Source organism: Filicampus tigris, chromosome 19, assembly GCF_054856515.1.
Source record: "Filicampus tigris isolate MCC_2025a chromosome 19, RoL_Ftig_1.0, whole genome shotgun sequence".
Lineage (NCBI taxonomy): Eukaryota > Metazoa > Chordata > Actinopteri > Syngnathiformes > Syngnathidae > Filicampus > Filicampus tigris.
In genome coordinates this window covers 1,756,815-1,784,814 of record NC_141235.1, presented here as the reverse complement: position 1 = coordinate 1,784,814, position 28,000 = coordinate 1,756,815, and the positions used below count along the sequence as shown (strand labels likewise).

General features: G+C 44.4%; 1 protein-coding gene, 1 long non-coding RNA gene and 1 pseudogene across 7 annotated transcripts; 1 reads left to right on the top strand and 2 right to left on the bottom strand.

Moving 5' to 3' along the window:
• Position 1: 1 nt before the first annotated feature.
• On the bottom strand, positions 2-26,918 carry kcnh4b (potassium voltage-gated channel, subfamily H (eag-related), member 4b). 5 transcript variants are annotated; one of them, XM_086016482.1, is made up of 20 exons: positions 25,854-26,918; positions 18,942-19,281; positions 16,583-16,679; positions 13,667-13,896; positions 12,757-12,888; positions 12,449-12,585; positions 9,988-10,228; positions 9,518-9,675; positions 9,212-9,413; positions 8,887-9,081; positions 8,622-8,821; positions 7,977-8,226; positions 7,080-7,294; positions 5,823-5,861; positions 5,011-5,342; positions 4,546-4,640; positions 4,187-4,263; positions 1,098-3,138; positions 917-1,024; positions 2-151 (listed from the first exon to the last, which is right to left on the bottom strand). In XM_086016482.1, exons 2-18 carry the CDS (start codon positions 19,015-19,017, stop codon positions 2,575-2,577), a joined length of 3,240 nt encoding a protein of 1,079 aa, XP_085872608.1. In that variant the 5' UTR covers positions 19,018-19,281; positions 25,854-26,918; the 3' UTR covers positions 2-151; positions 917-1,024; positions 1,098-2,574. The 5 variants fall into 5 exon arrangements, with proteins under 5 accessions (XP_085872608.1, XP_085872609.1, XP_085872610.1 ...); XM_086016483.1 differs by lacking the exon at positions 16,583-16,679 and having other exon boundaries at positions 13,667-13,900; XM_086016484.1 differs by lacking the exon at positions 16,583-16,679.
• On the top strand, positions 4,593-10,332 carry LOC147128791 (uncharacterized). Its single transcript, XR_015082554.1, has 3 exons — positions 4,593-4,924; positions 9,193-9,722; positions 9,946-10,332. It is a non-coding gene; the product is annotated as an uncharacterized LOC147128791 (long non-coding RNA).
• Positions 24,098-27,999, bottom strand: LOC147128789 (E3 ubiquitin-protein ligase TRIM35-like; annotated as a pseudogene). Its single transcript, XR_015082551.1, has 3 exons — positions 27,828-27,999; positions 26,918-27,567; positions 24,098-25,030 (listed from the first exon to the last, which is right to left on the bottom strand). The product of XR_015082551.1 is annotated as an E3 ubiquitin-protein ligase TRIM35-like (transcript).
• Position 28,000: the final 1 nt, after the last annotated feature.

The window sequence follows — 28,000 nt, the reverse complement described above, 5'->3', positions numbered from 1 at the left end:
AGGCAGTCCACCTACATTTTCTTTATTCATCCATCAAAGGTAACTGCTGCAAACGGGCTTTAGATGTTGCAAAAGTCGGTCTCGCAGCAGGCGGCTAAGGGGGAAACGCTGCAGTAACTCTTCAAAAAGCACCCGTGAAAAGAGTTGAGCTCTGCGGGCAAGAAAGACACACATCGATGCCAAAACGCAAAAGCAGTACGACAAAAAAAAAAAAAAAAAGAATAAGCAGCCGTCAGACATTATTTGCTGTAGCGTTTGTCCTCAATCCGTCACGCGTCAACCCAGGTTGTCATTTGCAGTGGATGCATTTTTTTTAAAGTGAGAAAAATTCACATAAAAAAGATAAATAAAGGGATGGTTTCCATCGATAACATTGTATTTTTAAAGATAAAATAATCTTAAGAATACCAGAATAAAGTCTTGTTCATTTCATAAAAAAAAAAAAAAAAAGAACATTCAAAATCTTCAGAGAATAACGTTTTAACAGTAGCGTGGTATTGTTTTCCAAGGAAAATGTCACAACCTTTCAAAGATAAAATTATACTTGGAAGAATAAGACAGGCACATTGTTACCAGAATAAAGCCAAAACGTTGGCTCCAAAGAAAACATTAGATTATTTTTTTTTTTTTAAAGAAAGAGGAACAATTTGATGTGAATGAAGTCATATATTCTTTTGAACTAAAAGAAAAGTTATTTTGAGAGAGGAAAGAGGTGGGATATTGCAAAAAATGTTGCATTCTTGAAAAATAAATGTAAATGAAAACTTTTACAGAGAAGTGTAGGATAAAATCACATTTTTAAAAGGAAATTTTAAAGAAAAATGTAAATGCGTAATGCATTTTTTTTTTTTTTTTTTTTTAGGACAAACATTTTCAGAGTGAAATCAGTTTTGTATTAGGATCCAAGGATACTCACCAGAATCCACTTGAAAGATAACCCTGGCGCAGGCCTCGTTGTGCCTGCAGGTCTCCACCGGTTCTGGGCAATGACGTTGTCCTGCGCAGTGACACAACAGGGCCTCGCCTGGACTGCGAAAATGGTTGATCAGAAGCACAACTAAACAAGCTTAAGTGAGAACGAAGCACGACACACTCACCCTGGCTGGCCAGCACCAAGACCAGAAGAGCAGCAAGGGCAGCGCTCTTCATGTTGCTCAAGTGAGGATACGACTGGATTGGAGCTCTTCCTCCGTGTGGCCTTCTTTATAATTAAACAAGCTCCCGAGCCAAAATATTCACCATTTGGCAAAAAAGCTGGTTTAATATGAACCCTGTACCCGTTTTTGGGGGAGGAAACTGCTTTGTTAAATCATAGTGAACAAACATGCGCTTCGGCTAAAAACAAAATCTAAAATGGCCACGTCAAACCAAAATGGCAGACTTCCTGTGTTTTTTCGGACATGGATCCTTCAAACTTTTTTGTGGAATTTACTTTTCTTTGAAAGCCCTCGATTGAAAAACAAACATGGGTCCATCAAATGGAAAATTCAGACGTGAGAAACATTACAAACTAAAAAACAAAACAATTAATATACTCATGAATGAGATGGGAATTGCAGATGATGAAGGGAAGTATTTTTTTCCCTCAAACTTATTGAAGTCTGGATGCCTCTTCTCATAGGAGGGGATTATCCTGCCACTGTGACAAGCTGCCTTTATGCATCCCAGACTGTAGGTGGCGCCACCATATTGTTGTCATTTTGCTGGAAATTGATTTCATTTTCCCGTTTGTGTTTGATGACCAGACAGTTCAAAATGTTTGCATTCAACCTCCACTGAGTTGTTATCACCAAGGCGGACTGGCATGTAAGTGTGACCCAAATAAAGTTGGCAAACACTGTTCTCAAGATTACGATCACATCGAAAAAAGCACAAAAGATGACAGCCACACCATTTTTTATTCTTCACCCACCAAGGTAAGTGCTGTGAAAGATTAATTTCATCAGTTGCAATAGTCGGACGCGCAGCTGGTAGCAGCGGGCTCCAACGAGCAGTAAGCACTCCTGACGCTAGCTTTTTCAAAAAGTTTTCTTCTTTACCTTTGGTTCTATTTAACGAGAGGTTAATCATTTATTATTTGTTAGTAATCAAACAAATTTCTCGGCAAATTCCACTTTCAAGGACCGCTGAAAATGGCCAAATTGAGCAGAAAACGGCAGACTTCCTGGCACGGATTCTTGAGAATTTTTTGTGCAGCCATTCAAGAGACAAGCTGAGGAACTTTCTTGTTGCTAGCAGAAAGTTGCTTCAGGGCTTGGATTTTCTTTGCAGGACCCCTGGCAGTGTCCAAAATGAATGGGAAAATGACCAACGGCTTCCTGTGTCTTTTTGGTTGTGGCTTCTACAAGAGATGCCGAACAAATGTCAAATGGCTTCAGCAGTTTATTTATTCAATTTTTGACAACCCCTGGAGAGGGCAAAAGTGACTCGAAAAATGGCGGTTCAAATCAAAATGGCAAACTTCCCATGACTTTTCGGGCATGGACTCAAGTGAGGCTTAGTTGGGCTTGTGGAGGTCCCTCAAAGTCTTTTATTATTATTTTTTTTTTTGGGGGGGGGGCACTGTTTTGATGTTTAATCCGTTAGGTCCAGACACCACGACTGCTCGCTACTCTGCGTTTGCACGCCAACGCTGGACCTGGACGTGCTTTCGCTTTCTCTGCGGCTGCCCAGCAGGCACTCCAGACTGGACTGGTCCAGACTGAGACCGGGTCGGTCCGATCGAGGTGAGGACGGGACTGGTGGCGGGGACGTACAAGCGGGCATTAAAAGAGGGTGCAAGTCTTGGCCGAAACGCTCAACATCCTCGTGTGAGGTTTGCAACAGGCCGAGAAGGGGGTAAGAACCGGCCGCCGGGGGGCGGGCCAGGGGGTCGGCATCGGGCCGCAGGTCCAGAGCGGGCTGGGATCGGCTGATGGCGGTCGGGCCGACCGGACCTCCGGCGGGGAAGCCTCCCGACGTGCGCGACGGCGGCGCGGCCGAGGCGGCGGCCGGCTGGCTCCGGTGGCCCGGCTGCGCGGGCGCCACCTGCTGGTGGAAGTACGAATTGTGATGGGCGCTGACGTGAGCCTGGAGGAGGTGCGTGATGCGGCGCAGGCCGTTGGCCAGCTCCGAGACTTCCTGGTTTAACGAGCCCATCTGTGCGGAGAAAAGTGGACAAAGCCGCTTTACAGCCGTTTCAAATCCGCAGGGAGGCCGCCGCCAAGTGGAAAAATATGCAGCGCTGCATCGTCATCAGGCTTTTTTTGTGGGAGTTGGGGGGGTGCGGTTGTTCACAATGTTGAGTCAGCTCTCCGGAGAGCTCCGCTGATTAATGAATGGTGGCTCCTGCCTGAGCCCATCTGGAGCCGCCTGCGCCGCCCTATTTACGATCCAATAAGGGGACACAACAAACATACTTGTTGCAGCTTTGCCTACGACCGAAGACAATCTACGAATAAGGCTGCAATGCGGTGGCGCCTTGCTATAAAAGTGACCCCCGTTTTCCCGAGATGACGTGCGAGAAAAAAAAAAATAAAAAATCGGGGATGTGAGCGACGTGAACTCAGCTGACTTGACGTCAAGCAGCAGTTTGGCAGAAAATGAAAAAAATCTTTTGTCAAACTAAACATAGAACAAAGAAGATTATGTCATCAAAACGACTGCAAAGTTTTACTTTGGGAAACTTTATTTTTTATGCTAGGCATGATTTTAGTCATTATACTGTATTTCTATTTCTTAATAGTAATTGGTTGATTAATTGGTCAACGGAATTGTGTTCTCCCAAACCTCAGAATTGGCATCAGCCCCCCCCCCCAAAAAAAAAAAAAAAAAAAAAAAAATCTGTCGGGCCCTAATATATTCTTTATCCTCTATGAAGAATGACTAATGTTACTGCGGCTCACTGAAGCGTTTTGCCCGGAACATGCCTACATGTGCGATTAACTGGCACACAGCAGAAGAAATTGAATTGAATTGAAGAAAAAAAAAATAATCTTGAATTCTTTACATTCTACTTGTCATGACTGTTTGCTTCGATAAATATTAGATGCTATTTTTCTTATTAAAAATGCGTTACAACAATCCTTATGTTTTGGCTAGGATGGAACGGATGAATGTCCTTTTTGTTCATGCCAAGGGGGAAGGATGATGTCACAGATTATTGTACAGTTGTTTTGTTTTTGTTTCCCGGGAAGCCGCTTCGTACCTTTTGGTGGAGTTGGCTGATGCCCTGCCGGACTTCCTCGGTCTCCAGCAACAGATGGCCATTCACGCGGCTGGAATCTGCGGGAATACCAGCAGCTTGTTAGCGCTCCGCTGCTAGGATGCGACAATAAACTTTGACCCCCCCCCCCCCACTTGATTCTCAGGAAATTGTGACTTTTTTCTTCCACTTCATTCATGTAAAACTATCAGATTTTTGTGTCATTGGACTATAATTACTGTAAATTACTGCGATTGAAGCAGAAGTGGATGAATGTCAGTGTCTTGGTGGCGGCAGTCGAGCGAGCGAGCGAGGGCCGCCGATTGGATGCCAGATGGCACGCGGGCGGGTGATTGGCTTACCTTGGCTTCCGCCGCTTCCTCTTCTGGCTTGCGGCCCGACGTGCTCCACGTTGAAATGGAACACGTGTCCGTTGTCCTCGATGCCGTCCACGACCCTTGAGCCCGAGTAACAAGAGAGCGTGTTCAACTAGGACTCCGGCCAGCAGGCCGCAGAGGCTTGGGCGGGGGGCCAGGTGGGGCTTTCTCAACAAGTACTTAGCCACCTACGGAAGGCCCGTGCGGGACTTTTGCGACAGGATTATTCAGTTTGATATGTATTCAACTTTTCAGATGTGTTTTTTGAGGGGGTAACCGAGCCTCTGTTATTCACTGAAAAACTTTGCCATTTGGTGACACCTTCCTAAAGGAATTCTTGTTGAGGAGCTTCATTTAGACAAAGGTAAACCTTCACCGCCATCTTAGCAACCCTTTTAGGAGGGGCATCAGTTACTGTCAAACTTTGGAGACAATTAAAAAGCAGTATACCTGGGACTAAGGTCGGGGGGGCCAAAGCAGGTGACGGTGGGGATGAGGAGCTTGGAAGGCTTGTGCTCGGCTTTGGCCGGCGTCTGAGGCGAGGAGGCGGCGGCGGCGTGGCCGAGGAAGCCGCGGCCGAGGTTGGGCGAGCGGCAGCGGCGCAGCGCATTGAACTGGCGCAGCTCGTCGCCCAGCAGGTTTCCCAGGGAGGTGCGGCGCACGGGGCTGCTCAGGCTGGGCAGCAGCAGGTTACGGCGCGAACGCCCCGACGGGGACAGCTGGAAGCAGTCGAGCGAATCCTCACGCTTGCTCGTTTCCGCCAAGGGAGTCAGGCGCGCTTCCTGATGAGCACAAGAGAGGACAAACGGATTGAAATGGTTTGCTTTACACAAATCTTCACTCCAAAAAGAGAATCACAGCCCTGGCATTGCTTCAAAGTCAAAATTAAATGAAAACAAACCAAACAATAATAATTTGAATATTCAACTATTGGGAAAAAAAAATGGAACTGTGTCAACATAAAATCATTGAAATATGTCAATCAAAAGCTAATCATCCATCTATCTTGTCCACAACTTATTTTATTTTATTTTTGGGGTAGAAAGCAAACAGTTGGCTGTTCACAAGTTGCCCTGAAGTGAACTATTGAAGCAGTTAGCCGGAAGTAGGCTACAAGGACACCCCCGCCCCTTCCCTCCCTCGTCTCCCCACTCCAAATGAGTTCCAACCTGAAGGGGAAGTCCGTGTCCCAGAAAAACAGCCACACACGCACACGGCGTAATACCTTAACAGGTGGAGAAAAGGCTTGGCAATCAACTCACATGCGGGATCCTGGGCGACCTTGAAAACCTGCCCAGTCCCTGCACAGAGAAGAAATAGGCAGGTGAAGCCCACAATTGACTGCATTTGCATTTTGATTTCGGTCCCCAAAAATCAAAAAGGTCAAACGAATCCAAGTTGAAGAAGCAAAAAAACTACACCAAACTATTTCTAGGAAATAGGTCACTTTTTATTTCATTTGGCATTTATGGATACACACGCTAGTTATGTTCAATTAGCGTTAGGATCACGATTGTGTCCTATAAGAACCCCCCGCTTCATGAGAGATCGTGTTATTTATCCCTCTGAGCTGACAAATGTGTCGTTTTCAAAATGTTTGTCTCCCGCGGAGACGCGCGGCCGTTAAACGGCGCGGCGCTCGGACAGCCGGCCCATGCCGCCCGCCCACCGACTCATCTCCCTCCAGCAAGTTATTATGAAACAGCAGCTTGAAGGGAGGATTGAAGGGTTTTCCCTGACTTGGATAAATCCTAAAAATAGCGTTCCATCTGCCAGATTGGACTGCGATATATTTTCCGACGGTCTGTTCCCTTGGCAACGTTTTATCAGCTTTTTGACTAATGGCTGCAGGAACTGGAAGGCGTCCCGGTGCGTCTCCCGCCCTTAAACGCCGCGATGGCGGAAAAGCGCCCCGCTGCGTCACCGCCGGACGTCATTTTGTTTGCCCTCAAACTCTGAGCGGGTGGCGCGAGACAAGTTGGGATGCTAGCGAAGCATCCACATAGGAAGCGCCATGCAAAAATAGGCGGGTTACTTTTTTTTTGTCACTTGTAAATTTTGCACTGACTATATACATATATTAGGCGTGTGCGTTTCTCCAATAAAAGACAATTTGATACATATCATTCGATACAATTCAGGGACGGTTCAACTTTTAAGTAGAACGATTCAATTTGGTTCAATTCAGTCAGATGACGATTCGATTCAATATTGCGCGTCTCAGTTCAAGAGGATATGACGCAAATGTGTAGTACTGCTAATGTGGCATTTCTTTCAAAGATATGGCTCTCCGATAAAAAAACGATTCAATATGTATCTCGAGTGGAACGACTGGATTCAGTTTGATTTGACGGACTCGCAGCTTTTAAATCAAAACCAATTTTCAGATTAAAATAAGTTTGTTACAGCCCTCGTAAAACAGCAAATTGTAAAAAAAAACAAAAAACAACCACAACAACAACAAAAACTGGCCCTAGTACTCTGCCATGATCCTGTATTGTGTGGTAACTGGGCGGTACCTGGTCCTGGCTGCCCTCTCGCAGGTTGTAGGTGATGTTGTTGTGAATGTCGGAGGCGAAGACGCTGGCGTACTCGGGGTAAAGGTGAAGCACCTCCCTCAGCCCGCGCACGCTGATGTACTGAAGGTCGCAGTAGGTCAGCGCCTTCACGTCCGCGTTGGTCTTGATCACCTGCTCGCTGTCCGGCAGGTCACAGCCGATCAGGTCGCCTTTTCCTACAACCACAAAAATACAAAGATCTAAGTCTACATCAAATGCGGGCAGTGATGATATGCTACAGTAGCTCCGTTTTATTCAGTTTACAGCAGTCAATCTCAATGGCAGTCCATTTCAAGTTTGGGGATTTTGTTAAATGATCATTATTATTTTTTAATGTGGCTATACTTATTACCTAGTCGTGGTTGCAGTGAATTTTTATTCAGATGATCCGGAATGTTCCGTCTACTCTATGTCAGCCAGGCTGGCACCGCTTAATTAATTTATCAATGTCCAACATAGATCGGCTGAACGGACACGGAGGGATCCATTTAATCATTGTAGCTTTAGGTTACCCACGAGAACATAACAGGTGTGCGTTATACGATCCCAACTAAGACACTTTTGGCCCACCATCACAATCGACCTTCCCATAAATAATAGGCGGGGACCAGGGTGCCTCTGATTGACTACAGCTGACCTGACCTGAAAACGATTACAAAAACGGAGTTATAACCCTCTAAGCAATGGACAGCTGAACACAAACGGACAATATAACTCAAATACTCACTATATTCTTTATCCTCTGTGAAGAACGACTAATATTACTGCAACATACTGAGGAGTTTTGACCAACGCCATGTATACCCGCACGTTATATTATACTTAGCTACTTTTAGCTTAATGCTAACGCGTACGAACCGAGTATGGCCAGCACCACGCCATCCTTGAGGACCTCCAAGGATCCGGAGCAGACAAAGTAGTTGGCGTGCAGCGCGTCGCCCTGGCGGATGAGGTACTCGCCGGGCACGCAGAAGGACGTCTTGATATGCAGCGAGAGCGAGCGCAGGCACCCGCGGCTGGCGCCCTTAAAGACGGCCAGCTGCAGGATGTCCTTGTTCAGGTGCGTAGCGATGTCGGCGCGCAGCTCGTCGGGGAAGTCGTGCAGCAGCTGCGCACGCGGGCGCCGAGGTGACAAGACGACAGCGGGGGCGGGGAACAATATTCAAGAATTCAGTTGCAACGCTTACAAGTGGAAAAAAAGTTAGCAAGTGTGTTTTGTGATTTAAAACATTTTTTTATACAAATGAGCTAAACAATTTAAAGTTGCAACAGTGAGAATGGGACAAAAATGTAGAAATGAGAGGAAACTATGGCTTTAATTTAATAGGATTCATAATAATAGTAGTTCCCCCCACATTTTACTTGCAAAATAATCTCCAATGGAAAAATGTTTCATTCCAATAACAGGGAAGAACTGCGGCGGTCACTTTTCAGCGTTCCTAACGGGCGCCTGACGAGAAGTTCGCAAAGTTAGAAGAGCAAATTTGCCGCGCGGGCGGCTACCTCGTTGGCGTCGATGCCGTTGTTGACGGACCAGGTGGTCTGGAAGTATTCCAGCATGCGCTGCTTGAGCTGCTGGGGCAGCGCGTGCACGCGGATGAAGTCCTTCAGGTCCTTCATGCGCGTGTGGTAGAGCGAGCGGCGCGAGTACATACGCTGGATGATGGCCGTCACGTTTCCGAACACCAGGGCGTGCATCAGCGCTGCGGGGAGAGTTCGCCGTCAGTCTCCGGAGGGTTGCGCCGGCCAGAGGCGTGCGCGTACGTACCGCCCACCAGCATGGTGCAGATGGAGAAGATCTTCTCGGCGTCGGTGTTGGCGCAGACGTTGCCGAAGCCCACGCTGGTCAGGCTGCTGAGGGTGAAGTAGAGGGCGGCGATGTAGGCGCTGCGCACCGACGGCCCGCCCGCCGTGCTGTTGACGTACGGCGTCTCCAGACGTTTGCCCAGCTCGTGCAGCCAACCTTTGGCACATCCAAAATGAGCTTTTCACTATTAGCCGGGTCCAATGTATTTCCATAAATACACAAGTTTAACGCGTGCGTTTTTATGGTTTTCCTTTATATGGAATGAAGTGCCGTTGAGCGCGCTGACCGATTTCCCAGGTGTGGCTGGTGTCGAGCTCCTTGCGCCCTATCATGTACCAGACGCAGGCCATCCAGTGGGCCAGCAGGGCGAAGACGGACATGAGCAGCGTCAGCACCATGGCGCTGTACTGCGAGTAGCGGTCCAGCTTCTGCAGCAGCCGCAGCAGCCGCAGCAGCCGCACCGTCTTCAGCAAGTGCACCAGCGACGTCTGCCGCCGCCGCCGCGCGCAAAAAACATAACGAAAAAAGACGAGCTTTGGCTCTCCTTGCCCACAGACGAGAGCATCACAGGACCTTGGTTTGGCGTCCTCACCACTGTGATGTTGAAGGCGTAGAGGAGGTCGAACGGCAGCGCGGCCACCAGGTCCACAAAGAACCAGGTGGTGGCGTAGTGGAGGCAAATGGAACGCGACTGGTACACCACCTGACCCGACTGGCTCACAAAGGTGGTGCGGAAGTTCAGGATTATGTCTGCCACAATAAGAGTTCAAAACTATATTTTAATACGAAATCACAAGGTAAGTAAACCAGTGACGATGAGCAAGTCTAATACATATATATGTATTCAAATTTTTTTTTTTCAATGCAAATAAATTACTAGTGTGACATTGTAATATATTCGAGTAAGTTGAACATAAAATCATCATTAGAACAAGACAATAAAACCTCACTAAGAGGAAAACAATGAGGGCGGTATAAAACTTTCAATCATAATTTCATCGAATTCAACTTTGACTACAGAACACGATGCGATGCGAGGCTGAGACCAATCCTCATGCTGACCTGTGATGAAGAGCATCTCGACGGCGATGTCGCTGACGATGGTGGAGCGCGCGGCGGTGACGTTGTCGTGGTAGGGCGTGAAGCTGACGTTGTAGGGCACGGTGACGGCCACGTAGAAGGTGGCCAGCAGGATCAGCCAGTCCCACAGCGCCTTGGACACGCTGTAGTGCAGCAGCAGGAAGCGAGACCGCTGCACCGCTGCCACCTTGTACTCCGGCACCGACGGCCGATCCATCATGTCCTGACGAGGGAGGACACAATGCAAATGTTAGGCGCGTGGTGACAAAAAGCAAGCGCCACGTTGAATTTGGTCCATTTTCATTGGAAGAGTTTAAACGCAAAACAGATTATCTCCATTTTTTTTCCGTTTGAGGTTAATATAAAATGAGGAATAAAGATGCAAATTTGGCAAATGCGTTTTTTTGGGGGGGGGGGGGGGGGGGAAATCTTTGGAAGAGTGCTTTGATGTCATTTGACTGCAAAAGCAGAGAACTTAATACATTTCTTTGAGTCCAAAATGTTCACGTCAGCATAAAAATGTGTGTCAAGTGTTACGTGGAAGCAAGTTTGTAGTGGCAACATAAAATTTGGGAGGCACAGCTACCATGAGCGGATGCGCAAAACAGCCTAAGAAGCCATGCCTGACACAGCAAGTCAGTCATTTTGGTTAGGTACGGACATTTTAGGGTCAATACAGTTCTTAAAGGTAGGCCTGTCCATCATGAGAAGAGCCACCCAAAAGAGTCTCAAGAAGCCATACCCGTAAAGACACAGGAAGTCGAGCATTTTGGTTTGAGGCAGAAGGCTTCGGACCGTCATCAACAGCTGACTGACACGCTAACGAGCGTCCAGGCCGCGTCGAGAAAAGCTGCTGCTTTTTTTCCCCCCTCCCCTCTGACACCCTTCTTTTTCATTTGCCTTTCATTCCAGATGTGTCTGCGCGAGCCCGGTGATTGGAAAAAGGCCGAGTGCGGCCTGGTGAGGACGTAGCACTTCATTAAGTCAGGAGGGAATAAAAATTCTCAGCAGGCTTTGAGCTTGATGGAGAAAGTGGATAGCCAATTCTCTGGCAGTCACACTTTGGGATGGAATATTTTGCAATTGAAAATGGAGCAAAGTCAAAGTACAAGAATGGTATGATCCTTCCCCACTGAAGCAAATGCCAATGCCATAAATCGGTTCCAGCTCCCGCCCCCCCCCAAAAAAAAACAAATATTTGCAATGTGTTTTTTAGTAAGAATAATAGCACTCATAACACTATACTTTATAAAAATATACAATAATGACATATTTAAATAGAATGTTCCACATTTTTTGCTCCACTTCTGAGGATATTGTGCTGCTCATTCTGATGTGCACGCTTTGCCCACCTGGGGGCAGTAGAATACAGACGTACGGATATATGGAGCCTGTCAAAACTCCTCAGTAAGCTGCAGTAATATTAGCCGTTCTTTCCAGAGGATAAAGAATATATGCCTGTCGGTATTGCTATATTTTCTGTCTACATGTGTTGCCCCACTGTTTGCGTTCAAATGTCCGGAGCTTAACACCAAATAGTTACCTGCTGAATCCATTTAATCACTGTTGCTAACCAAAACAGTAGCACTCAACTCGCGTTTTCCATCCCAAATTTTAATAGGCTATTTTTCAACTATATTTCTGAATATGATGTGTTGAGGTATTATATAACCACAGAACTTGTGACCTAGTCAGGGCTATTGAAAGAGTGTGAGTGTGTGTGTGTGTGTGTGTTTAAATAAGGGTGAGCTGGCCCTGCTTCAGGTTTGTCTCCAAAGAGGTGCGGAGGCAGACCAAGGCTTATGTGTGCACTGTGAGGAAAAAAATTAAGGAAGCACGGAGGAGGTAACCGACGCGAAGGAAAATAGAACATGGTGGGGGGGGGGGGGGGGGGAACGGAGCACAGCATCGTGGGAGGACGGAGGCGTCCGACAAGACGTCTGACAAACACGACTCCATTCAAAGTCTTTGGCAGCGTGCTCATTCACTGGCCACAACATGAAAACTGAAAAATCTGAAGAAAACTAATTATGCTTTGATTGTTGCTGTCCAGTGCAAAAACAGGTAAACACAAAGATTTTTTTTCATTTTATTTAAAAAAAAAAACAATTTGACATGAAAAATATGAAAATTAAAAAAATAAATGCAGTGGTTCACTGAAGATTCTAAACCGATCCACTACTTGGGAAGAAAAAAATAAGACAAATTGACCCAGTTTTGAACAAAACGACTCCCAAAATTGGGTAAAATTGAGTGGATCGGTAGATTTTTCACCCAAATTGGGTTATTTTGGACCCAACTGTTTTCAGACTGTGGCTATATAATTCAGACACATTCTTTGACTTGTATTTTATTTGAGATTTCTTTGGATACGTTTGCATTTTATATTAATTTCCCACACGTGCTGAATGTTTTTGTTTTCGCATTGCGGCGGCGTACCGACCCCGCCCAGGTTGACGTCGCCTTTGGCGCGGCGGGAGAAGCGGCTGGTCAGCTGGTAAAAGACGGTGCGCCCTCGCTTGCGGGCCTCGCTCAGGCGGGAGTTGCCCTTCCTCCGCCGATGCTTGTCCTCCTCCAATACTAGAGCACAAAAACACAGCACAATGCAAACTGCGGATGGGCTAACAACAATACAGTACAGCCAGAAAGTGCAAAAAGCAATGATGCTGATTTGACGCGATGCCCGTCGACTTCACAGTGGCCGTGTGAAACGCGGCTACTCGTTGCTGGCCTGAGAAGACGTGCGCCTACCTTCCCTGGTGCTGTTGCGCTGACATTTGCCGTGGCTGTCGGTGATGTCCTTAAAGGAGAAGAGGAAGAGGACCATCTCGCCCTTCTCGTTCTTGATGGGCACAATGTCCAGCAGGCACCAGAAGGAAACGCCTGGAAACAGTCAAGATTCTTTATGGAAATTTGTGAGTTGACAAAATCTGCACAATACCCCCATTGTTAAATATTTAATATATTATCATTAGGGATTTTTAAGACCATTATTTTTTCACACCAATACCAGAATTCACTCTCAGTACTCACTGATACCGAGCACAGATACCTCTAGTACTTTTGATATATAAAATGTCATTGAACACAACGACAAAAACATTGTGACCTCTTTCCGCGCAGACGATGAATCCCCAATGTGTCAAACTGCCACAGTATAGCGCCAACTACTGCCGAGGAGGATTTAGTCAATGACAGATTTCTTTTTGCCTTATGTATCAGTGGCTAGTATCCGCACCCTCCATGAGGATTCGATATCTTAAAATAAGGCCGGTATCAGGACTCGCTCATCTATAATTATTTCTATAAAGTTTTACGATTTTTAAAAAATGATATCTTTATATTACCATTTCCATTTAATATATTTCTTGATAAAAATAGGAAGAATATATTATCTCATGCATTAAATAAATATTTGTTCGATTTTTTTTCTAATTATATAAATTATATATTTTAATTTGGAATTTGATATATTATTAGATGGTTGAAATAAACCGGAAAATGTACGATGCCATTACAAACGACAAACAGGCGCACCGCAACCACTACCATGCATTTACTACCATTGACTGCGATGGACGTCAAAGATGCACTTTTACCGGGCTGGTGCAAATGAGTTAAAGGCCTCTAATTGTTATTGGAATAAGTAAATGCCGCGTACCGTCCTTCCTGTAGAAGTGCACCTGGGCCTGGTACTCGTGGCGTCCCTCCAGTGCCTTCTCCATCTGCTGGGCCACGCGCTCGCTGGTGTCGTCGCCGTGCAGGAAGCGGCAGCTGCAGTTCTTCTGCATCACCTCGGTACGAGTGAAGCCCGTCAGCTCGCAGAAGCCGTCCGAGCAGTACACGATGGGGTAGCCGCGCTGGCCCTGCGCGTTGCCCAGCAGGAAGTTGCTGTCTGACGCCCGCAACGCCCACAAGGCAAAGAAAAAAGCAAAAGCAGTTAATCCTTCTAATCAGCGCAGTGCAAAGTACATAAAAAATAGAAAAGAGTTGCATGTTACAAGATAGCACTTTTTTTTTTTTTTTTTTTTTTTAAATCACAAATTTGAAAACATTCTGAATTAAAATATCACACCATACTATATTTTTTTTAAATTCTCAATTTGAAGTAAAAGTCAAAATGGCGGGTGCTTCTTTCATGAAAAATATAACTAATAAAGTCTGTTAAAACACTGAATTTCAAAATTAAGTTAAAATATTTTCTTAAATTTCAAATATGAAGTGTGTAAAATGTTGACAAGACATTTTCTTTATGGAAAGAAAAAGAAAAATGTTGAATATTACAACAAACTGTTTAATTAAAAAAAGAAACTGAAAATGTAAGAAAAAATTGAAAGTTAAACACTGACAGCACACGCTATTTTGGATTAAAAATAAGATAAATAAAAATAACACTTTATTCATTTGCAAAATTACAACAATAAAAACTAAACATTAAAAAATACATAAAATTAAAGGTTAGCCATTACAAGATATGACTTTCCAAAAATGAAAAAAGCGCTTTGTTAGAGCTGTAGCTGTTATGTAACACGCTATATAAAGTTGCATTGTATGAAGCAAAAAGATCACATATTTGTTTCCTTAACTTAAAAAACAAACACATATTTGACTAAAATTGAATGAGACCCACTAATAATCTTTGTCGCCAATAACAAAATTGTTTTTTTTTTCTGCTGATCTCCAGCACACTGGACTTGATTTGGCACATTCACTCAAGTGAGGCAAAGTGGTCCCAGTCCCTCTGAAGACACCAAGCAGCAAAAGAAACCAAAGCAATAAAGCGCCCGAAGCAAGTCTTGAGGGCAAAAGAACGCGGCGCGTGTGATGACTGCCATTTGCCGCTCTCATCAACATGCGCTAATATCTCCACACGCCGGCCTCAGCTTCTTTTTAGCCACATGATTACCACGCCGCGCTAGGCGTGATGATGATGATGATGATTATTGCTATTAGATGAAAGAATGATGGAAGAAAGCAATAAAAAAAAAGCAGATGAGTGCAAAGGGGCAATATATCCAAATGTCAAGCTGCAGGACTTGTTTTGCTCATTAGCACACACTTTGTGGTCGCTTTTTTTTTTTTTTTTTGGCTCTGCTTTGTGCTTGAAATAATCAAGGGGCCAGCCACCGGCATAGTGTGCAAAAACTTGCTATCTTGGTGTTTTGCTTTTTCTTTTGGCTGATTCCAATGATTTGAGGCTACAGCTTTACATTGTATAACTGTAAATAAATTATTTTGGCAAAAGTCACTGCTGCACTTGACAAGGTTGATTTCAAAAACAAAACAAACTGGTGTTTTTGGTAAAAGATTGAATCAAAGAAAGGCACTACGAACACCAAGCCAATTTCGCCACAGCAAGAAAATGATATAATACGACATCTCAAATTCTTGATCCTTGATGTGTTTTGACAAAATGCCACAGACGTTATTAAGACGCCAACCAGGGGACCGTTTTGAATTGTGGGGAAAAAAAGCAAAATGTCTCCACCGCTGTAATCTGACGGCGGCGGAGTCGGCACAGATGTGTCGTTAAGGAAGGGGCGGGGCCACCGGGAGCAATCTCCAGCAGAAGATTAGACTGCTTGGCATCGTCACACACTCGCACGCCGATTAGCAAGCGTGCTCCATTTTATGTTTGTAGGACAAACCCCCTCAAACAGAACAAGGAAAGGGACATCCTGAACACAGGTTGCCTTCACAATCATCACAAACACGGCAGCCTTTTCTGTTAGCATAGCCTAGTGATGGGAATTAGCATTTTGTTTTAGCCAATTTTGTTGAGGCAATTAATTGAGGTAATTTTTCAGGACATATGCACATCTGTTTTTAGTTATCGTTGTCGCGGAACGAATTAAACTCAAGTACTAAACCTACAAAAGAACGGCCGCTAATGCTAGGTAGTGCTAAAGAGCAGCTCTCTTCAAAGTGAAACCAAACTTTTTCAAAGCCATGTTTTTTGGCATCGATATCTCACTGCGGCTTGTTGGTGCCATAAATCCTTACAAATGGAACTATTCTTAGGTGATCGTCGTATCATATATAGTGTCTCACTAGGCCAACAAGCTTCATTTTTGGAACCTTGCTTGATGTGTTTTTGCCTTCCCTGTTTTTCCTTCTTATTTTAGGCTATGTTATGTTACGTGTGGTGGAACGTTTTCCAGTCTTCGCTAGCCTCCTGACTGTCTGATGGACTAGACTCACTCTGGGCTCCGTTATTATTGTTTTTTTTCTTTTGAAAAGGAGACTTTTGTGTTCAGGGGAGATTTGTGAAAGTGCGACTGGTCCAGCATGAGCCCGCCAACACTCTGCTCAGTCTGCTGTGATGTATACGTGCAATTAGGCAAATCTGCGGGGTGCCGTGAGGACTTTATTGTGCCGCACTTGACAAGTTGGGCAGGCACCAGCTGCTTTTTGATGGGCTCCGTGCTGCACATAAAGAAGAAATTGTTTTAAAAACAAATACGATCTTGAATAAACGCGCATGCTGGTGCGGCCTTGCGATGAAATTGCTTTAAAGTGTGTGTGTGTGTGTGCGTGTGTCTGTGTTCGCGCATCACAATGTGACTTGTCTCCTCACCACCGCTTGCTCGTCTTGTAAGTGAAAGGTGTTTGCTGACGGGGTGCGGGTACAAAGGGGCTCCTTATCTGTCCCTGCAGCTGCCTCCACGCCGCCACTGTAACAGTGTGAATGCGTGTACACGTGTAAGTGGCACAAACACACACAGCACATGAGCGAGAGGGGTATTTGACAATTCATAAGGGGTCAAATTAAAAGCTGACGCGCGCGAAACATATTGCAGCAGTGAGCGCGGGCAGCTAATGCTAATGCTAGTGTCAAATGCTTTCTGTACACATTTAAGAAACATATCAGTCTTGGCAATGTTAATGACATTTAAACATGTCACATCAAAGGTGTTGATGATGCAGCAAGCAAAGGCACTGGTGCCAACTTTAGCGTTGACCTAGCGTCTAATTGATTTTCAGACTCAGTTTGGGGCTTTTTTTTTTTTTGGTGTCAAGCTCCAAACAATAGTAGTGAGAAATGAATGCCTTCGGCTAAACAACATTAATTAAAATCTAAATGGGTTTTTTTTTAATGAGAGCAATAAATGTAACGGCATACTTGGATTGACGTGAACCATTTGGTGGCTGTGGAAAATATACAAATAAGTATGTGTGTGCGTACAAGTAGCTAAGAGTGACGCGTCTGAGCCACTGTCTTGACATTTGCTGCTGCCGAGTCAGCGCTTTTTCTGTTTTGTTTTTTTGCGCCCATCTGACGCATTTTCTACCACACAATAACTGCTGTCCTCTGCCTTCCTACATAGCTCAAAGTATCATTGTTCAAAATTCACCATGTTATTTGCAGCTGCTGTCGTCTGCTTGATGAATAAAATAAACTTGTGCTGCTACCATAAACACACACAACATAGCTGGCTTGTAAAGCACATGTGGCACCTTTAAAGCTGACGTGAACAGTGGAGATTAATTGCCACTTGAATTACTTCAATTACTGTCCCGATTTTTTTTTTTTTTAAAGTTTTGGTAAAAGTGAGGCATATCTCTGCAATCTGTGACCGAGTAGATGACCCACAATGCCGCCTGATTCCCACACAAGAGGTGGCGACCTGTCACCCGGGCAACAGGACGGAAGCTATTTTGAGCGGCGGGCATTTTGGCTCGGGGCCGAGTGCTGCAGTGGGCACACGTTGGCCTTTGCACCGCGCTGCAGACAGCCAGCTGGGACCGTCATTCTTATACATTTTGCATTTAATGCAGAGCAGTCACGACAAGGTTGGCATATGCCATTTATTTTGTTTTCCTTGAGCTCTACGGGCAGTTATGATGAAGCCCTACAAAGTCTGTACGAAACCGGATCAGGGAAAAGAACCTGAGAAATTCTGTTTGCTATTTGCTAAACCTACTCAAACAGATACAAGAATAATAAAATTAATCTGTAAATGAAAATGTCGTAAATGTGTCAAATTTTGTTTGCACATTGCTGTTGACAAAAAATGGTACGTTAAAAAAAAAAAAAAAAAAATCTCACACACACACACAGCGTATGATATATATGTATGTGATTAACACCTCAGCATGTGTCATATAAAAACATCGATTCTATCGCACACCATCATCGACAGCTACTTAACTAATCATGGCTTAAACAACTACGCCACAATTCTCTGGTTAATTCCGCTTTTATAACACCGGTTGGCAACTTCCGTCCTCTGGGCCAGGTCGCACGAGCCCACGAGAGCATTTCGATTCGACCCGCCGTGTAATTCTGACAACAACTACACCTCGGGGGAACAGTCGGATAAACAACCACAAAATGCTCATCATATAGAATAATATGGCAAAATTGCGTCATATTTCTCCATGAATTTAGCGTGGGCCTCCGAGGATTTGCGGCTACAGAGGTGGGAGGAGAGCTGAAACAAGATGCACAACACACGTGCGCACACGCACGCACACGTCCCCACGGCCGCTGTCTACAACGAGGCACACGTTCCCCTGAGTAAGCAGCAGCTACAAAACAACAGAGTGGAAAAGCCGCTGCCTAACGTGATCACCGCCATGGCTGCTTGAGCGCTCAAAGTTGGAAGTCAGAGGAAATAAAAGCTTTCGGGGAGGGGGGACGCCAATTATTTCCGTATATTTACTTTTTTGGGCAATTTTAATCCTGATGCATAGAGTGCAGATACTGAAAAAATGAAGATCTTCATTTAGTCACAAATGTACTTAGTGTGCCTGTTTAGTTGAACACAAAGCTAGTTTTCTGTATGCATGGCAACAAGTGGATAAATAAGTTCATTGAACCTTCTGCCATCTAGTGGTAGAGCATTTCATTGTTCTGCCCGTCACTACACGTCGCTGGCAAAGATAGACCGAACGCAGACATTGAAGCCACACAGGAAGTCGCGAGCACTTACGGGTGCCGTCGAAGCGAGTGGCGATGTTGTCCAGGAAGGTGTTCTGGGGGGCCAGGAGCCCCTTCATCACCGGCATGTTGAGCCCGCTTCGGGGTGGGGTGGGAGGCCAAGTGGGGTCACATCATTCCAGAGGCGTGGTGAGGGGGGGCTCCATGCGGGCGGCGACTGCAGCGGTCCACCATTTTATAGGAAAAAAGGGACAAAAAGCCAAAAAGGAGCCCGATCCAAACATGTTGCGAGGAAGTTCCGCGACAATCCCTCGTCGCATCTTCCGCGCTCCTCCTTGCGCTCCTGCATCCCGCTCCCTGTGAGGCGGCGGCCAATCAGACGCTTGCATCCTCTGTGAGCGAGCGAAACACACAGAGAGACAGAGAGAGAGCGAGAGAGAGAGAGAAGAGAGAGAGAGAGAGAAAGAGAGAGGAGCTGACAGCAGAGCCATGGAAGCCACTATCGGCACATGGCTTTTTTGTTCACCAGGAGATGGACGCTTTCTATTGTAGTTTTTAAGAATGTCCTACAAAGTACTAGCCTGTCTGATAGGAATACATTGGATGGATGATTGAATCCAACAGGAAAGAGAGGAAGGACTCCACGCTGGTCTGATCACAAAGAACTTGATTCTCAAAAGCAGAAGGATAAATTCAAGAACATCTACCAGGAGAGACCCAAGCACAATAAGCAAAACACACGCTTAAAGTAGACCAAAATTTGGCACAGCTCGTGTTCTCTGATTGGACAATCCTGGTTGGATTGATTTTTAGTCGTGTCAGACAGCTGACCATATTTGGTCAAACGTGTCTAAACGTAGTTTTTTTTTTTTTTTTTAAAGGTGTCAGAAGTTTAATAGTTTAGCAATTATTCCACCGTTTAATCTGATATAATGATTTTAGTTTTTCATTCAACTGTATTACAAAACCATTTTTCCCCAGTTAGGCTACTTTTTGTTAACCAATTATTATTGTTCAATTGGTATCGAACAACTAAACAACAATGAAGCAATATCACACAAGAGAGATTGATGTTGATTCACTTACCGGTTCGGTCCTTGTTTTCCAAAGTAAAAGCAGATCTATTAAACACAAAAGATCAAAAATCTGTCTGCTATCATCAAAGATGACAGAAATCGGAGAATAATTACGGTACTATAGAAAGGACAATTTGGACAATTTCAAGTGAAACAATGGCTCTTGTTTAATTAGTTGTCAATTTTGACATCTCTAGTCAAAAGTAATTGTGATGTTGACTCTACTGGAATCTAGGTTACTTTTTTACAATCTTTAAAGCACAAAGCCAAAAGGTTAATAAAAGACACCACACACGTTTCTGCAGGAATTTGTGTCAATGTGGTGGGAACACAGACAGTTCTTTAGATTAAACACCATTTTCTGTGATTTAACACATACTGGGATATCTCAGATCCGTTTGACTAGACATGCATCGAATTTAAGTGCACACAACTTTGTAGCATCTGTACAAATTGTCATATTTAAATATCTTCCATTTTTTGTGTATTTGTGCCACTTTAGGAAAAGTCATCAAATTTCAGGGTGAAAGAATGACATTTAGGGTATTTTTATTGCTGTCCAGTTTGTGCCACATGGGTGTTAAAACCAATTTTTTTTCTCCATTTACAGCTACGGCTGCTTTTTTTTTTTTTTAACTCTCACATTAGAGCCGTTCAAATTGTAGCTTGTGTCATACCCGGTCCCATCCCATCTCGGACCCTCAACCCCCCTTTGCAGCATCCTCATGAGAGAATTAAGGCTCCGCGGTCAGAAAAGCCGCTAAGAGCGGATTACGCGCGTAAGCCGGGAGATGTTTTTCATGACGACTTGATGCTTAACACGCCCAAGTAACACGTCCGACAGGCCAACAAACAACTGGCAGCCGACAACAGGTGGGAACGTGCCCACGGGTAGCTGCGTTCAGAAAAAGAAAAACAATATACAAAAGTTTGAAATCCCCTAGAAAAAAGAAAAGAAAAAAAAGACAAAAATACCTCCCAGAAATCCAATTGTTGTGTTTCATTTTTCACAATCACAATAGACTAACAAGAAGCATAGAAGAATATTATCAGGATCATAAAGCATCAACACCGTGCATCTTGCATGTACATTATCATGAACCCATGTTACATAAACAACTGCATTCAATAGTGAAATTATTCAACCCAAACAAGACACCCGCAGATGAGTCTCATCGATGGCATTAGCTAGCATACTAACCTAAATGACATGCTAGCACAAACTTATATGCAATAAAAAACATTAGGGAATACAGGAAAACAGTGATGGCTATTTGTAGGCTATTTTTAGCTGCGTTGGCTGTGGTAAAAAAAATAGGTTTGGCTCGGGCGGGACTCAGACTTTGAAACTTTCACCGCCTCTTCCGTACGTGTGTGTTCATTTAATTGGCTTGAAATAAGGCACACGCAGGTACATGTGAGATTCCACTGCAGTGGTTAAATATAAATAAGATGGCCGATTCGGTGGTCAATTAGGGGATGACTTGGCAGTTATGCTTCATAAGATCAATGGTGGAAGCAAGTGTAGTGAAAGTCTTACCGGCGTAAGGTTCCGCCTCTCGGATTCCATTCCAGCGTCGCCTATCAGTTTCCCCCCCCCCCCCCCCCTCGAGTGAATGGCCTCCCATTGTCTGGCGGGCCCGTTCGTACTTCATCCATCTCGTCCTGCCTCTAATGCATTAAACATGCTGCCCGCTGCCGATCTGCTGGGCGGCCCGAAAGGAAACAAAGACGAGCACCTGGCAGACCCGATTCCAGTCAGGGAGGGTGGCTAGTCAAGAAAATACAGATACTGTACATTTTATTAGGAAAGAAAATACTGTGGTACTTTGACTTATACATTTGATTTGTTTCATGACCACACTTGGAACTTAGTTCATTTGCATTTCAAATGAAGACCATTAATATATATATATATTTTTTAAATGAGTTATAGATCACAATGGTTGAATTATTTTTTGAGAGATTTAACTTTGTCAGATTTTTTTTTTCGCCGCAAAAACCTGGCTTTTGAACAGGGGGTGTGTAGACTTTTGCTCACGTCACGGTTATTATCAATGTCCACCTAAAACAAAGAGAATCAACCACCTTAAGAAAGTCCACTTAGCTCAATGCTAACAAACAAGGCAAAACACCATCGACGGGCTAATTAATAGCATGGCTAGTGGCAGTGTGACAGATAGATGGGGGAGGAGCACATTTAGATATAATCTAACAAAATATGCACCTATTCTTTATCCTCTGTGAAAAATGACGACTATAACTGCAGCTTACTTTGGAGTTGTGACCGTCTCCTCTGTCTCCATGTCTATCAGTATGTCGGTAATATACTGCCCACAGGTGGCCAAGCGGCACGTACCAGAAGGAGCAGCACAATGTCCAATGAACTGAAGCAAAAATTGCGGCGCCAATGGTTTCATTCTATTTAATTATGTCATTAAAATTACGCTCTCTCCATTTTTTAAGTGTAGGCAGCAAAACTTAACAGGCGTGTATACGCCAGTTACACAAATAGTTGGAAAATGTATTTTAAGTACAAAATAAAAATATTTGTACTTGGTTGCTTGCCACGTCCGTAAGGAGCCTGAGCTGAATTCCCTCAATGAAAGCCTCTGCGCGGCCATTGACAAGTCAGGCCCGTCCGCCATTCTCCGATGTCAGCGCTTTGCACTCGATTGACACCAGGCAGATGTGCGCGCGCTTAAATCCTTCAAGCACGAAGGGGATGAGAGGCCTGACAAACACTTGCTAAAACCTCCACCAGGAATCAAATCTCCACAGGGAGAGAAAATACAGTGCAATGCACGAGAAAAAGTGAGTCATTCATGAGAATTGGGACTTGGGAAAAAAAGTTGGCTGGAGTGCGAGTGTGAGGCGCGACAATGTCAAATGCGGACAGAAAATAGGACGATGCTGCTAAAAATACGAGCCCGGTTGCCAATGGGGAGACCTGCAAGCTGTGCAAGAACACACTTGGAGAAAAAAAAAAAAAAAATCACCAATGTATACACACACATTCATATATATACACACACACACACATATATATATATATATACAGTATATGTACACAGTATGCACACATGCATGTACATATATACATATCTATAAAGAGAGAGGTAGAGATACATACATACATACACATGTACACTGTACATACACACACACGCGATCCAAAAGTGGAATTCAGTGCCCTCCATAATTATTTGTTGGCACCCAACACCAACACTGCCACTTGTGCACAACATTCTTTACAAATATATCTGGTGTCATTGACACCAGTACAAAGTAGACATCTTTTTGTTTTTATTGATATATTGATTTATTTTTGTATATGGTGAGGTGTGATTGTTTTTGTTGGTTGTGAGCGTCTTGGTTCAATTGCACCGAAACACACTTAATAAATACACATATCCCCCCCCCCCCCCCCCCCCCCCCCAAATGTTTATTTCCCCACATATGGACTGTATTAGATTCATCTGAGAGGTTTCAACGCAGACTAAAGTTTAATCACCAAGTTTAATTACTGCTGGATGTGTCATTTCTGACACCTAGTGGTGACCATTGCACACAGCAAACTCAACGTCACCCCGGATTGTGTATGGGAGTCCTTGAACAGAAAACAACACAAGTCGGCTGACAATTCAAACAAAATGACATTCTGCTCACATTGTTTTTTTTTTTGCACAGTCTATTGAATAATTTACTTTTTTTTTTTAGCTTATTGGACAGGTCATCAATGTAGACTCTGCATTTGAGATGAAAAGACCTCATACTAAATGACTGATGACAATTGTAGGAGCAAAAAATCAAAATTCAAAAAAAAAATAATAATAAATAAAATCAACATCACTGACTGAGTGACAACACGACGTGAAAATGGAATAAATTGTAGTAGAATAGAATGTAGTAGCACATCAAAGTCACTGATTTCATTCAAAGCGTATAATCTGTGAGCGTATAAAACCGGTGAGAAACTCAACGCCATTTTGTTCTGTCTTGTACATGACATGTGCTAGACAACTAAACTTGCCGTCAAAAGAACGAAGAAAATGCCTGAATAAAACTACTTCAGTAAATATTGGAAAAAAATAAGTATTGAAGAAAAATGAACAAACAGCAAAATAAATACTTCATGGGACCTTTCATCATTTATTCATTAGATTTGGGCAAACCACAACATGACATTTTGCTCGGATTGACTTGTTTCGTACACATTCTTTATCAAAAATCGTAATTATTATCTTATTTGATTGAACGGGTCAAAGTAGAAATTTTAAAGACCTCATACAAAATGATTGATGACAATGGTGGGAGCAAAACATCTCCAAGATGGTCACTGACTTTGAGTGGTAACACGAGGCGCAAGTGCAATGATTTGCAGAGCAATTTGATCAGCTGTCCACAAGCAAGGCATGAATCTCAGATTGTCAGACAACTGTGGCGCATCAGGTGCTTTGGTGGTGCACAATTTGGTGTTTGTAAGAGAGTCGGAGAATGAAACGGAGCTTTCGTCAGTGTCCACGTGAACTCGGATCCTCTGCAGTTTCACTCTCGGTTGCCAGGATCCAAGTGGCTCGCAAAACCTTTGGTATTTATCATCGCGGAATGAAATTGTAAATGCTTCCATGTCATCTGGCAAGGAAGGGTCCCCCCCAAGCCACTCCCACTTCCCAGTGCGCGTTGTCTCCCACCTCAACATCCCACACGTGTGTTCCTGAAGCCAAAGCAGGACCCAGCGCTTCACCAAACATCGACCTCTCTGGATTGTTTGGACGCTTCTGCCCCTTTCCAAAACTCACGCTGGTCAGATCTTGGGACAGACTGAGTTCGGCGCGGGCCGTGTTTGGGTCCAGAATGACGGGACTGTAGGAGATCCTCTCCTTCATTCGTTCCCACACGTTGAACTTGAGGTTGCCCGCGTGTTTGGCTTCGTCCAGCAGAGCTCCTTTGAGCAGCTCGGGCTTGTCGGGCAGCTTTTGGATTGTGCTCATGGCAGTCTTGAAGTTCTTCATGAACGAAACCGGCGCAGACTTCAGCAGCTCCTCTGTGCTTCGGATGGCGGCTGAGAGAGCGCCCGTTTCCCGGCCGAGAGCCTCAATCTTCTCCTTCGTGGTCCGGATCTTCTCCTCTTTTTCCTCCCTCACAGAAGTTACTTTATTGTGATAAAAGTCCCAAAGCTCAATTCCTGCTTGCTTGAGCAGTACTTTTAATATCCGAGTTCGGATGATGACCTTTGGACAAACTTTATGGATTTACTGTGGTCAAATAGTAGAACTGCGATTCGATAAGTGCAACATTGAATGAGATAACGTCCGGTGGAAGGAGTGTCGGGTCAAGAGGTTGTTCGGGTAGACAGTACTACATTTACACTTAAGGTATCATCTTAAAAATAAGTATGCAATTCGAGTGTTAATCAGGTGCGAAACCCAAAGCCACTTTAATTTTGTATCAAGTGGAGCACATCGGAATCAACGCAAATAATATGTTGGCAATAAAAATGCTGGACATTTTAAACCAAAATGAATCCATATTTTTGCCTATCCTTTCCATAAAGGGTCCCCTTTGAAAGCTGGGTAAAGAGTAGCGTGTGAAACAGGTGAGAAACACAACGCCATTTTGATTTTGTGACAATGGCGGGGGAGACAACAAATTCACGCGTTTTCTTTTGTAACTGTCAACCGTCTTGACCCACGCAAAACTGTGTAGAACATTGCCGACAAGAGGCAAAAAAAGCGCCTCTGACCGAAAAAGAAAAAGAAAAACAGAAGTATAAGCATCGCTGGTCAATGAGAGGTCCGGTGTTTTTCCTGCCACTTTGGCTAATGCGAAATGCTACGTCGGCTAGCTGAGTTGCCGCATCTGCGACCACGTCAGAATCAACTCACCAGCTGCTTGTTGAAGGCTGCTCGCCTCCTTTTGGGCTCTTTTTTGAAGATGGCTGAGTTGTGCAGCTCCCGGTGGACACACAACGCAAGGATTCAAGGATTGGTTTGGCCGACATGGATGCGCCGTTCACGCCAACTGGACGGGACGCCGTGTGTGTGAGACGGGTAAGGTGAATTCTCCACGCCGATTGGCTGTCGCTACGCGACGCGCGCCCTGTTTTTGGGGCGATAATAGTCATTGTAACTTAGTCAATTAACGCAGTGTTTTTCAAACACTGTGCCAGTGTGCCGTGGGAAATTATGTAATTTAATTTGTGTGCCTATGCGGTCTAGCTCCTGGCAGCGTAATCATATTGCTAATTGTCTTTGTTTAGAGACAAGCGAATTAGTGACGCATGTTTATCCAAACAGGCCCAGGTTTATGAAAAATTATAAAACAATTTTTTCTTTGTGTTTATTTAATTCCTATTCAAGTCGTTACAATATAACGTCATTCATCAATGTTAAAAATGCTTATATAAACGATATAACACATTGTTAAAATAAGCTTCTTTTTTTTTTTATCACAATTTCAGCTGGTGGTGTGCCGCGGGATATTTTCAATGAAAGAAATGTGGCTTGACTCAAAAAAGTTTGAAGAACGCTGATTTAATGGAATTAGTAATAATATAATTGATTTAAAATATGGGAGCAAAACATCTCCATCATCATTGACTTTGAGTCGTAGCACAAGGTGTAAGTGGAATTATTTGTAGAGGAATTTTCTCTCTTGTCCAAAAGTAAGGAAACAGTTTCATGTTCCCAGACAAATGTGGCCAAGCAGAATGATTTGTTTCGTCTAATTGAGTGTTTGTAAGAGAGTCAGAGACTGAAAGTGATCTTTCGTTAGTGTCCACGAGAACTCGGATCGTCTGCAGCTTCATTGGCGGATTCCAGAATACGTATGGGGTGGTAAACTTTGTGTATTTATCATCACGGGATCCAAAGATCCATACACACATGTCATCTGGCAAACAAGTTCTTCATGAAGCAAACCGGGGCAGACAGCGGCAGCTCCTCGGTGCTTCTGATCGTGTCTGAGAGAGCGGCCGTGTCTCTGCTGAGAGCCTCGATCTTCTCCTTCATCCTCCGACTCTTCTTCTGCACTTTGTCCTTCACAGCGGACAGCCTGGCCTCCTCCTCCACCCGCAGGAAGCGATGAAGCTCCTCGAAATCCTTCTTAATCTTTCTTTCCACCCGCCAGCTCCCTCCTGGACATTGATTTACGTCGCTTGCTCATTGCAGTGGTCTCTTGTCTCATTGAAGGGTTTTAGTTCCTCTCCCGACTCCACCTCGGCTTGCCAAACGGTCTTGCACACGTTCCTCGGGGCCAAGTTCAAAGGTATATCAATCGATCGACACACTGAACTACAGACCGGACACGTTCGATCTCCTTTCTGATCCCGCCACTGCCGCACACATGCGCGGCAGAGGCTGTGACTGCACGGCAGGATAACGGGATCTTTGTAGATGTCCAAACAGGTCGGACATTGCAGATTGTCCTCAATGCTGCTAGCCATGGTCGATTCGCTGAGTCGATTCGCTCCCTGGTGAGTCACAGTGTATCTTCCTCTGCCACGGGTGGAGGAATTGCCAGACAAAGAAAAAGTCCCCGAGTGCACTTCCTGCTTTTGTTTTCAGCCTTGTCCGCATCAAAAACCATGCCGTTTGTTATCTGAAATACACACAAAAGACATTTATTACCACTTGCAAACAGAAAAAAAAAAAAAAAAAAGAACAATTCAGTCCAACAAATGACACCGAGTAAAACAAAGTGAAGAATCGATAAGTAAAACACATCAAAGTTTCACCAACGTGCTACGTAAAGGCGCCGGGAAACAAAACCAAAGCAAAATGCAGACCTGAAAGCGAAGCTGCTCGGATACGAAAAAGAAAAACGAGGAGAAAAGGAGTCAAAAGGATCATTCTGCTTACCTTTGCTGCTTCGTGCTCGATGTACCAGGAGCAACGAAAAAGCGCAAAGTGCTTGCTTGGACGGAAGAAAAACCGGCCAAACTTGCTTCACCAGATGACATAACTTTTTTTTGGTCTTTGGAGCCCTGCTAACAGTGTTTGAAATGAAAACCCAACAGAAGCTGGCAGTATCG

Coding starts and splice junctions, on each gene's coding strand:
- kcnh4b (XM_086016482.1), bottom strand. CDS start 19,017: ATGCCGGTGATGAAGGGGCTCCTGGCCCCCCAGAACACCTTCCTGGAC. Junction 12,586..12,756: donor GCGCAACAGCACCAGGGAAG/GTAGGCGCACGT, acceptor TTTGTGCTCTAG/TATTGGAGGAGGACAAGCAT. Junction 4,264..4,545: donor AGGAAGCGGCGGAAGCCAAG/GTAAGCCAATCA, acceptor GTATTCCCGCAG/ATTCCAGCCGCGTGAATGGC.